The sequence below is a fragment of the Condylura cristata genome, unplaced genomic scaffold, assembly GCF_000260355.1.
Source record: "Condylura cristata isolate star-nosed mole 26May11 unplaced genomic scaffold, ConCri1.0 scaffold00005, whole genome shotgun sequence".
NCBI lineage: Eukaryota > Metazoa > Chordata > Mammalia > Eulipotyphla > Talpidae > Condylura > Condylura cristata.
In genome coordinates this window covers 60,063,071-60,075,385 of record NW_004567106.1, presented here as the reverse complement: position 1 = coordinate 60,075,385, position 12,315 = coordinate 60,063,071, and the positions used below count along the sequence as shown (strand labels likewise).

General features: G+C 37.6%; 1 protein-coding gene across 1 annotated transcript in view; it reads left to right on the top strand.

Annotated features, from left to right (window-relative positions):
• The window catches only part of TMEM209 (transmembrane protein 209), a 27,672-nt gene extending 16,909 nt beyond the window's left edge, over window positions 1–10,763 (top strand). The window contains exons 11-15 of the mRNA XM_004677041.2: window positions 3,410–3,507; window positions 4,252–4,366; window positions 4,458–4,555; window positions 7,072–7,145; window positions 9,121–10,763. Coding sequence (XP_004677098.1) covers window positions 3,410–3,507; window positions 4,252–4,366; window positions 4,458–4,555; window positions 7,072–7,145; window positions 9,121–9,175 — 440 coding nt within the window. The 3' untranslated portion in view covers window positions 9,176–10,763. The remainder of the gene's footprint in view (window positions 1–3,409; window positions 3,508–4,251; window positions 4,367–4,457; window positions 4,556–7,071; window positions 7,146–9,120) is intronic.
• The last annotated feature ends 1,552 nt before the right edge of the window (window positions 10,764–12,315 follow it).

Below are 12,315 nucleotides of genomic sequence, written 5' to 3'. Positions count from 1 at the left end.
GGATCGAACTCATGCTAAAGTGGTATTAGCATCTTTAGTGCTGTGCTTTAACCCGCTGCCACCAGGGAGGGCCCTGTTCCCTTTATGCTCCTGCCATGAGTGAAATCATCCGGTATTTTTCTTTTTCTTTCTGGCTTATTTCACTAAGCATAATAAGCATAATCCCTTCCAGCTCCATCCATGTTGCTGCAAAAGGCATGTGTTTATCTTTTTTGATTGCTGAGTAATATTCCATTGTGTATATGTACCACATCTTCTTAACCCAGTCATCTACTTTTGGGCATTTGGGTTGATTCCACATCTTTCCTATTGTAAATAGCGCAGCAGTAAACATGGGGGTGCATGATTCAAAATACTGATTTTGAATTGCTGGGTCCTATGGAAGCTCCATTTTTAGCAGTTTGAAAAACCTCCAAACAGTTTTCCAAAGAGGTTGTACTAGTTTGCATTCTCACCAACAGTGCAGGAGAGTTCCTTTTTCTCCACATCCTCGCCAACATTTGTTGTTGCTAGTTGTTTTAAGGTGTGCCATTCTCAGTGGTGTGAGGTGGTCTCATTGTGGTTTTAATTTGCATCTCCTTTGTTACAAGTGATGTTGAACATTTGAAAAAAATGTTTTTAGGAAATTAGAAGTATTACTATAGTCCTGTGTTTAACAAATACATAATGAATTGTAACTGAGTTAAGGCTTTTATTTGAACAACTTTTTATTCTTTTATGCTAATAGTTGTCAAAATAATGTAGTTAGCCTTGAATACATTAATTAAAAATTTTATAGAGTGAAACAGCCGTGAGCTGAACAGGATCTTGTGACTGTTTCACTTATTATCTGCTCCTTATAATTTCGTTGTGCTGATCCTTCTTGGCATTTTTATAGTTCATATTAATATGTCGCTCCTTGTTTTTTTGTTATGTTCTTAGTGTTTGGAGGACGTGATCTTCTAAGGAGATTAGTTTGAGAATCCAGAAATTTATCATCCCTGATATTCCCAACACACTCTTTATGCCTTTCTACTTTTTTTTTTTTTAAGATTTATTTATTTATTCGTACAGAACTGGGGTACAGGCCAGAGATGCGGAGGGTGAGAGGATTCACCAGAGACAGAGTGGGGCGCAGAACAGGCAGAACGACGAAGTACACTCCTGAGGGGAGCAGCAGGCGGGTCAGGAGAGGTCTGCCTCGCCATGTGGATCTCCTCCCGGGCAGGCGGGGATCGAGCTCATGCAGAAGTGGCTTAAGCTTCTTTGTGCTGTGCTTTAACCTGCTGCGCCACCAGGGAGGGCCCTCCTTTCTACTATTATTTGGAGAAAAGTTAGCATAATTTTGCCATCACTAAAACAAATTTTAGAAATATTTCACTGTTCAAATTTATCACAAATCTTAAATTTTGTGCCCCCTCTCTCCACTAGGTTAAGACTGTGGTTAAAGAGTAAGCACTTGCCATGATTTTTCTTTTTTGGAACTTTATATATATATAAGAGGAATTCCACCACAGAAAAGGAGGCAAAATAGTGTGCTCGACCCTCTGGTTTGTGTCACCCTACCACCAATAACCATCAATCCCTGGGCTTCCCCTATTGTCCCCATACAATACCCCTAGCTGCCTCTTCCCTTCATATGTTATTTGAAGAATTCCTGTATATTGTTATCAGTTCATCTGTAAACATTATCTCTAAGAGATAAGGACTTTAAAAAACATAACCACTTACACATATACACAGTGGAATATTACTCAGCAATCAAAAGATAAATACATGCCTTTTGCAACAACGTGGATGGAGCTGAAAGGGATCATTCTTAGTGAAATAAGCCAGAAAGAAAAGGAAAAATACCAGCTGGTTTCACTCATAGCAGGAGTATAAAGGATCAGGGGAGAAAATAATAATGATAATGAACAACTATATACCAGAGACATTTTACAGGGTGGAGTGGGGAATGGGATCAAAAATGGGGTGGGGGGAGGAAGTGCACTGGGCTATGATGATGGCACATGGGTGATTTGGTGATGGGAAGCCCGCGGGGATTACAACTGCGGTGGAAAAGGGCACAAAATGATGTAAAAAGAAACTATTATTAAAAAAAAAACATAACCACTTACAGTTATCACTACTAAAGTTTTTAACAGCTTGTAGTATGAAATATTTAACCTATGTTCAAATTTCCAGCCAGTGTCCCTTTTTGGGTATTGTTTATTGCCCCCCCGCCTTTTGACATTGTTTGCATTGGGATTCAGGTAATACTGTGTTATGATGAGTTGATATATTTAAGTTTCTTTTATAAGCTGTAGATTTCCCTTCTATCCTTTTATTTTTTCCTTTGCAACTTGAAAGAACTATGTTGTTTGTCCTATAAAGTTTCCATTGGTCTGCATTCTGCTGAATGCATCTTCATGGTGTAGTTTTATATGATCTTTCTGTCCTATGTATTTACTGTAAATTCAGGTTCCTGGTTTTTGGCAAAATTTTTTCAAAAATGGCAAGGTATTTTAGATCTGAAGAAGTGTGTACATGTTTATATAAAGTATAGCTAAAGTGTTGTATATCAAACAAAAAAGTTTAATAGAATACAGTGAAGACTGTCGGTCTTGCCATTTTTGATGTTCTCTCTTTCTGCATATATATATATGCATACAATTTTGTTCTAACATTAGAAAATACATCATTCCTTTTTAGCATGAAAATTTCTCTTATTTTTTATTTATTTTTTTTATTTATGCTTATAGAACTGGGGTATAGAACAGGTAAGAGGTGTGGTGGGTGAGAAGATTAACCAGAGACAGAGCCAAGAGCAGAACAGGCAGATCTACTGAAATACACTGCTGAGGGGAGCACCGGGCGGGTCAGGAGAGGCCTGCCATGCCATTTGGGTCAGCTTCCTGGAGGGGGATTGAACTCCTGCTGCAGTGGCTTTGGAGAGCTTCATAATGTGGTGCTTTAACCCATTGCACCACCAGGGAGAGCCCGCAAATTTCTTTTAAGAAAGAATATTCTCACCTGATCACAATACAGTCAGCAAATGCTACAAATTAATGATGATCTTATAATGTCTTCTGATACTCAGTTCATAGTCAGATTTCCCAGTTATCCTTGTTTGGCCTGACCAACATACATTCTGGAGTCCCCTGTTGTCTTTTGTGTTTTTGTTTCTTATTTTATCTCTCTGTCTAAAATAGTTCCATCACATTTTTTCCCTACTACATTGACTTTTAAGAATCCAGAGAGTAGTCTTCACTCACATTTTGGATTGATCTTCATGGTGATGTTTAAACAATTGATCTTTTATGTCTTATATTCCATTATGGCTGGTCTTTCGATTTTTAAGCTGACATGCACCTTTTATTTAATCCCTTAGCCTATTTTTTCCTTTTGCATATTCTTAGTATCCTGTATTTCATCTTTGTTGTTACAGAACTTTCTCAAGGTGGCTGTATGAGCTCATTTCGATGGAATAGAGGAGGAGATTTCAAGGGACGCAAGTGGGATACTGACCTGCCCACTGATTCTGCTGTAAGTGTTACTTTGTTTTTTCAGTTTATTGTATTTTGTCTTTTTATTTTTCTGTTACAATACTGAATATTAAACGGAATTTTGGAATTGAGAATTAGAATTGTGTCAGCATCTTAATACAAAAATTGTACTATTTTGGTGTACTTCTTCCCCTTTACTTTTTATCCTTGATGTTTTTTATCATAGTTGTAATCATCCAGTATGTAAGATTTTTGTCTTCTGCAATTTTTTGTTATAGTGCAAAGTCTTTTTTCATTATCACAGTTATTTAACTTGTCTCTGATTTTAGACCTAAAACTTGGAGAAATGGGGTGGAGAAGAGATTTTGTTTTTCTGTCTAAAGTTAATTTACAAGGAATATCTTGGTATATATTGCTTTCCTATTTGGATTATCACTAAAAAGATTCTTAGAGTTAAACTTAAGAGATCAAAGAGTATAAAGCTTTTGAGCATTTAAAAGTTATAGTGACAATGTGAAAATGAAGTTTTAAATGCTGATATTCAGAGAATTGAATGTGTTTTATCTTGGTTTCTTTCTTAATTAGTTAGGAGTTTGATCAACTTTAACAGAAATCTGGGAATTTCTAGCTGTTATATTTTCTTTCTATAGATTTCCTCTTACAACCACTTGAAAGCATTTTTGTTCATTCTTTGTTTAGGGAAAATTTTAACACAGATGTCTTTAAAAGGTTACAACCCAAGTTAGAACACCATGCTGACTTTGTAAAACTGTTTTCTCTTCAGATCATCATGCATGTATTTTGCACCTACCTTGATTCCAGATTACCTCCACATCCTAAGTACCCTGACGGAAAAACATTTACTTCTCAGCACTTTGTTCAGACACCAAATAAGCCAGGTAGAATCCTTACCTAAAAGAATGAGTTGGTATTTTTCACATGAAGTGCTTCTGGTGGTTTGTTTTTTAATGTAGTGTATTTCCTTTACAGATGTAACCAATGAAAACGTTTTTTGCGTTTATCAGAGTGCTGTCAACCCTCCTCATTATGAGCTAATCTACCAGCGTCATGTGTACAATCTTCCAAAGGTGCGATTCTGTGGAAAATCTGCAATTACAGAATGTTATGGATGGCTCGCTTTGATAATATTTTTTAAATTAGTATTCTCTTGTTTATGGACTCAGTAAACTTTTAAAATTAGGGGAAATGTGTTTCCTGTATATCTTTTTTTTTTAACCATTAAAATAATATATACTTAATTTGGAAAAGTATAAATAAAAGGGAGAAAAGTCATTCATTAGGCTCACTTAAAGGCAGCTAGCTATTGTTAACATTTTAGTGTATTGTTTGATAAATTCCATTTTGGTCTTTGTGTTTCTTATGGTTTGAATTCATTATGTAGTTTTATGTCCTTTAAAAGTTTAACTTTATAATAGTTTTTAATGGCTATAACAGCTTTCATAAAATTGTGACATAATTTATTCTACCATTTCTTTTTTTTTTTTTTTTAAGATTTATTTATTTCTGCATACAGAACTGGGGTACAGGCCAGCGGCTCAGGGGTGGCAAGAGGCTTCACCAGAAACAGAGTAGGGAGCAGAACAGGCAGATCTACGAAGTACACAGCTGAGGGGAGCAGCGGGCGGGTCAGGAGAGGTCTGAGGCACCATGTGGGTCACCTCCCAGGCAGGAGGGAATCGAACTCATGTGGAAGTGGCTTTAGCTTCTTAGTGCTGTGCTTTAACCCACTGCACCACCAGGGAGGGCCATATTCTACCATTTCTTATTGTTGGACACTTTGGATGTTTCTAAGTCTTCATTATCAAAAGTACTGCTGAATAATTCATTTTTATGCATACAACCATCTGCATTTTGGATAATTCATTCATTCCAAAGTCCAAAAGTAGAATTTGTAGGTCACAGAATTTTTTCATTGTTTTTAAAATATATTACCATGTCACTTGATTTAAAAAGTTACTGTACCAGTTTACACTCTGATCCAGACATTTCATTCTTAATTATAAACATAAGTTTTCTTAAAGACCTTTGTAGTTATTTTGTGTCTTTGTGTCTTTTTTAAAGATTTACTTATTTATGCATACAAGAACTGGCGTACAGGCCAGAGGTGCTGGGGGGTTTGAGAAGATTCATCAGAGACACAGTGGGGAACAGAACTGACTGACTGGAATATACTGCTGAGGGGGCACAGAGGGTGAGACAGGAGAGGTCTGCTGTGCCATGTGGGTCACCTCTTTGGCCAGGGATCAAACTCATGTTGCACTGACCGCTGATAGATTGATAGTGCTGAGACTTACCCCTTGCAACAGGGAGCCCTGTAGTTATTTTTGTTACCTGGATTTTTCACAAAGAACTTTTATGTTGATATAAATTGTGTTCTTATCAGGTGCCTGCAGAGTATATTCATTTCACTTTTTTCAAGTTGATTAATAAATTTGTAAGTGTAAATTTTAGCCACTGGCATTCCTGTGAGCACCCATGCAAACCCCCTTTTTTTTCCCTCCTAAAGAAACACTGTCTTTTTTTTTTTTTTTAAGATTTATTTATTTATGTGTACAGAACTGGGGTACAAGCCAGAGGTGCAGGAGCAGTGAGAAAATTCACCAGAGACAGAGTGGGGAGCAGAACAGGCAGATTGACTGAAATACACTGCTGAGGGGAGCAGTGGCAGGTCAGGAGAGGTCTGTCGTGCCATGTGGGTCACCTCCCTGGCCAAGATTTGAACTTGTGCTGGAGCAGCTGCTGATAGCTTCATAATGTTATGCTTTAACCCACTGTGCCACAGGGAGAGCCCAAGAAACACCATCTTTCAAAAATCATACAGCTCAGGTCCTTGAATAAAAGCACACTAAATCCAAGTAAACAGGTAAAAATTGAAACTCTAATGTGAGGAGGAGCTATTATGAGAAATGATAAATATAATAGTTTTTGATATTAGGGCTCACAAAATGCTGCCTCCTAGTCCCTTATAGATAAAATAAATTTGTTATTTAATATACTACTTATACTGTATTTTGAAATGTAATTAAAAACTTCTAACCATCACTCTTGTTCTGGCTGTTAATGCTGGGGATAGAACATTTTTGTGCGTAACACACAGGAACACCAGCCCTCAGGCTAGCTCTGTTTCAGACTTCGTAAATGGCATTCCCCACCAGTGGGACATCCTAATCTGTTCACTTTCTGCTCCTCTTTCAGACCTCAACTTTAACGTCTTTACTTCAGGAGGGATTCCCTGCCTCACAATTCCAGATCAGACACTCATTTATGTGCCCAAGGCAGTGATCCTCCTCCTCCTCTCTAATGTTAGCCCACTGTGTTATCATTAGTAGTTTAGACTCTGCCTTTTGTACTAGATTTTAAGCTCTTTGATTACATGGACCTTCTGTCTTATTCACTGCAATATTGCTACTTCTTAGCACAAAGTAGACACAAAAATCTAAAGTACTTAAAATTCTGAATTAGCAGACTGTGCATTGATAGGATACGCATTTCCCTAACAGACTGAATCTTTATGGTTTGGTTTAAATTTATAGTAAGATAGTTATACAGTGCTTATTGTTCATCTTTTTTGTCTTTCATCCAGGGACGAAATAATATGTTTCATACATTACTAATGTTCCTCTACATCATAAAGACCAAAGAGTCAGGAATGCTTGGGTAGGTACTTATGCTTTAAAAACACAGTTATTTAATCTGCTTACTATTTTCCCTCCTGTGGTAAGATCTGCAGAAGTCACCATCATAGACTGGAAAGATTTACGGGCTGAGCAACAAGAGGTATGGTTTGTAACACTGTTGAACACTAAGGAGCTCTGCTGTCTTGGGCAAGTCTATTCATTTTCCAGAACCTTCAGTTCCCTGTTGGCAAAAGGTAGTTAAACCACATCATTGTCTTTACAAATGGAACAACTGAGATCCCTATCAGGTTCTTATACTTCAAATTTTAAAAAGTTTTTTTCCCACCAACCATCCCACTTCAGAAGCAAAGCTTATAATATTGAAAAAATGGATATTGAATTGGTTACTTTCTTTGGTAGTAAAGCTCACATACTGTTATAATAAATTCAAAACCACCATCATTTTAGTAATATGAAATTTACTGTATTAAAAAATATTTGAAGTTAAGTGTATCCCACCCAACTAGTTTGGGTAAGTTGGGCCATGCCAGTCTGGGAGTCAAAACTTGGGCTCCAGGTTCAGCTCTGCCCACAGAAAGTAGCCAGAGACTCAGCAGAGGAAAAAAGAAGAGCTTGGAGTAGAACACATGTGGGCTTCACTGCAGCTCAGATGCGCATGCTTTGAGCTCATGTAGACTTCCTGCTCACGCACGCCCGGCCGCCGCTGTCCAGCACAGCAGTGAGCATTTGAAACACAACTGTTTAACTGAGAGGTGCTGGTAAAGGTGAATAAAGGGACTAGAATTTACTAGATCTACTAGCCAAAACAAACAGAATATTCCATAATTTTGGTTACATGTTGAAATATGTTGGGCTAAAATGAAATAAAATACATATGTTAATTTCACCTGTTTGTTTTTACCTTAATGTCTATTTGGTGTCCATTAGGAAAATTTAAATCGTATGTAGCTTAGATTTGTGTCTCAAATTACATTTTACTTCTAATATGTCTTTTTAAAAAGCCAGATTCCTACCCTTAAACATACATACTAGATGCAAAGATTTAAAAAAAAAAAAATAGAAATGTGTAAGTAAATATAAACATCAGCTCTTCTATCATTTAGTCTTGTACAAAGTAAATTTTTTTTTTCTGTCAAATTGAGAGTGGTCATTTACAGGATTGGTGAGGGTGTGAGGAAATGGAAAAACACTGTGGATAAATTACCTTTTTGAAGGGCATTTTTGTAATTCATCTGCATTTGTAATTGTTTTCAAAATTAATACATACTCAGTTTTAAAAGTCATATGGTGTAATAGGTCATGGAGGCAGTTCCCACTCCTCAAGGGAAACTGCTTGGCAGTCAGCTTTTTCTTCTGATACTATGCCCATAGTTGCATACAAAGGTCTGTAACTCTCAGTTCTTCAGTTTTGGACATTTCAGGTTGATTTCTTATTGTGTTAGGCAAGAGGTTTATCTTAAGACCTTCTCTTTTCCCCTTACACTTTGAATACAATCAGATTTCTCTCTGAAATAGAAGTAAATTTTTCTCTTTCTTACTATAGCTATAAGCTATAGTACATGCAAATTCACTAAAATATTTCTAATAATTAGTAAATTCCTATTTCAAGTCAAATAGAACATTTTCTAAGAGGCCTAACAGCTCTATTCCCTCCATTTTTTCAATTCAGTTGACACTTCCACTTTAATCCTGCTTGCTAAAATTATCCTGTTAACTCTATTATCTGGTGTAATAGTTCTTCAGGTCCACTGAAAAATTAATTTTCAACACTCCATAAAACCACTTATTCTAAATTTGGGTTTTAAGCACAGTTAAGAAAGTAATTACTGCTAGAAGTATTCACCTGTTAAACCATGTGCACCATAACTCATTGCAGAGTAGTGTTAAATGTCATCGGTTAAACACGTATTCCTTGTTAAAACTCTTGCTTTCGTTATTTGAAATGCTTAAATGCTTAGCAGTCAATTTCACTGAAACTTTTTTTCTCTTTATAGGAGAGTTAATCTTGGTCTATCTGGTGTGAATATTTTATGGATATTTGGCGAATAATGTGTCAATTAATTTCAAACATTTGGACTTTGATGTGACTGGACACAGAAGCTGCGTCTGAGCATCTTGGAGTCACTACCTCTTCTGAAATAAGATAATTGTATGTATGTTACAAACTTCAGATTTTACAAAATACTAGCTCTAGAAAATTTCCTTGTGAGATTGTATGTTTTTAGTATTTTCTACACCACTAGATACTACCTTGAATTTTACATCACATTTCAAGATTTTCCAGCTACCTACAAAACTGTGGACCTTCAGGTTTTTGTTGACCTAAAACAGTACAGTTCTACCTTAATTAAATAAATGTAAGAGTCCATGTTCATTGTAATCCCCAAATGAGAATCCTCTCTGATTCTTCCTCACAGGAATGATTTTTCAATACCATTATTTAGTACAAATACTTAAAAAGAAGCACATTTCTAATTTAGGTGTTTTGTTTGTTTTAATCTCTATATTCCCCTAATGTTCTGCAAATCAGCCCAAGACCAAAAGAGAAATCAGAGAAATTTCTAAATATTCTCTTAAAGATTACTGGAAGAAGCTTGACCAAACTGGTGACTTGGATTAAATTTAACTGATAGAATTCAACTATTTGGTTCTGAGTTGAGAAGTAAGGACACCAAGAAAACTTTGGTTTTAAGAAGTAGTTTGATTTTAACAATTTAGTTCTACTCTGTAATGTATTATCTACATGTTCTCTTTGAGAAAATCATGTTTGTGCAGATTTTTTTAGATATGCTTGAAATATCTGGAGGGTGAGAAGTTAACAAGTTTGTAAGTTTTGTTTCATTCTCCAAGTTTTGTATTCTTTTATGTGTAGGGTCTCTCAAGCTGACAATTTTACATATTTTCTGAACTGGCATCTTACTAGAGGCTGCTTCCATCGCCTTTGTGAATCTGCAGACCACTGAAAGCAGCGTCTTCTGAGTAACTGCATGCCAGTATTACATATGCAGCCCATTTTATATGATTTGTAAATTCTGGTTTTTTAAAAAGTCAGAAGTTCAGAGGAAAGGAAGTTCCTGTCTTTCCACTGTTTTTGTTTAAATATGTTAAACATGTTTGTTATGATATTTTAAAAGATTGTGTCAACTAAGCATGTTAAATATAAAAACATGTTAAAATCTAAGTCTCCATTTGCATAAGTTATTGAAGGTGTCATGGAATAACAGCTGCTGTGCTGTTAAGTTACTCGGTTGCATAATCTTTAAGTAGGAAGAAGGAAAATTTTAAGACATGATTTCTTTATGGAACTTAAGGTGGCCTGTAGTACAAAAATTCAAAACTAACGTTAGAAAGTACAATATACAGTAAATATATTGGGTTGTCAGAGAAGTTGTGGTGTATTTTTTGTTTTCAAGCAAAAATGCGTCATGGCTTTCCTGACAGCCCAATAGAGAACACACTAGAAAAGGCATTTTGTTTGCTTGCGAAGTCTAGTGGTTGCTGGGCCCTCGATTACTGTCCTATGTTGTCTTCGCTGGCATTGGCCAGCATGTGTACTTCAGTACAGCTTTCATTGAAAATCGATGAATTCACATTTCAGGAAGACAGTGCACTGCAAATGTGGTCAATGTACTTGGTCCTAGCATTAAAATCTCTCTTGTTACTTACAAAATGTTTCTCACAAGTTTTTCTTTTGACTCGTCCTTTGTAGAATTGTCTCTGTGGACCCTCTAGGTCAGTCACTATATCATCTTTTTACCCCTCCTGAATATCAGCCTTTACTCCCACCAAATTCATTTTAGGGGTATACTTAGGTGTTTATCATTTAATTTCTGATGAAACATAAAACTACTGTGTTGTTTGACTTTTCACAAACTTTAAACTAAGGTCTTCATGGCGATGGCTTGTGACACATGGCTGGCCCAGGGTCCTTAACCGCGGCCCTTCCTCCTGCCAGGCCTCGTCCTCTGCTGCTGTGTTTGCCTTTCCTTGGAGACCCCATTTGTCTGCAACTTCCTCTGTCACCTCTGCCTTGATTCCCAAGTTTATCGCCAAATGTAACATCTCTCCTGAGCTGGTGTGTTCCATTTCCTGTGACCAGTCAGACATTTTCACTTGGATATCCTTCTACAGACTCCACATCTGGAGCTGAATCCACATCTGCTGAAATCAGCTCCCTCTAACATCTTTTTCTGCGCATTGTACTGCCAGTTGCCCACGCTCAGAACTCTGGTGTCATCTTTGATTTCTTGAGCTCCCTGGGTCCCCAATCCAATCAGGCTGCGAAGCTCATCCATTCTTTCTTAACAATGTCTCTTGCAGCTGTCCCTTTCCATTTCTGCTGCCACTCTGCTCATTTACACCCTTATCAACTCACACAGGACTACTACAGCAGCCTAATTAATCTCACAGCTTCCTAATTGTTGCCATGCTTCCAGATTGCCCAATTCATACTGCACATTCTCTTCAAATTCGTCTTCCTAAAACACCTGTTTGATCATTTCGTTCCCCTGATAAATTCCTTAGGTTGACATTTAAAGCCCTCACAATCTGGCCCAGGCTAGCCGTATCCACCCCAGTCCTTGGCTCCAGCCAAGGCTCTTTGCTTGCTGCCTCCTGCTCTTCCTGATCACTCTCTGGGGGTGCCCCCTCCCCTCTACAGTCTACCTCTGCCTTGAGACTTCCCTCTAATTAAACCTGCTATTTTTTGGAGCTGGTCCTGGCCACTCCAGCTGGCAGTCATTTCTCCCCAAGGGTGATTAGATCTCTGCCCCTTTTTTTGGCACTCAGCAGCCTAATGAATGGGCTCAGAAGTGACTGTTAGTCTCTTTAACTGTGGGTTCTCATCTCTTGTCTGATCCTCATAAAAGGACTAAGTATTTTACTAGTCTGAGCTGTGCTGCTATTCAAGAAAACTTAAGCCACTTTTTGGGAAAGATTTTCACTCTCCTCCTCGAGGGACACCTTATGAGCAGCCAAGCTGCCTTTCCCTGGTGGCTAGGGAAGCATTCCCAGGACTAGAGAGCTAGAGCGGGGGGCCGCCTGAAAAGTCAGGCTGTTAGGGAAATGATGCAGCCAGTTCTGTGTACCCTGGGGGTCTCCCTCAGTGACCTGGGGTGAGGCTATTTCTCTTCGCAGCAAGTGGTCCCGGATGCTACAGCATGCACTGTGAGAGGCCAGGAGTGGCTGGC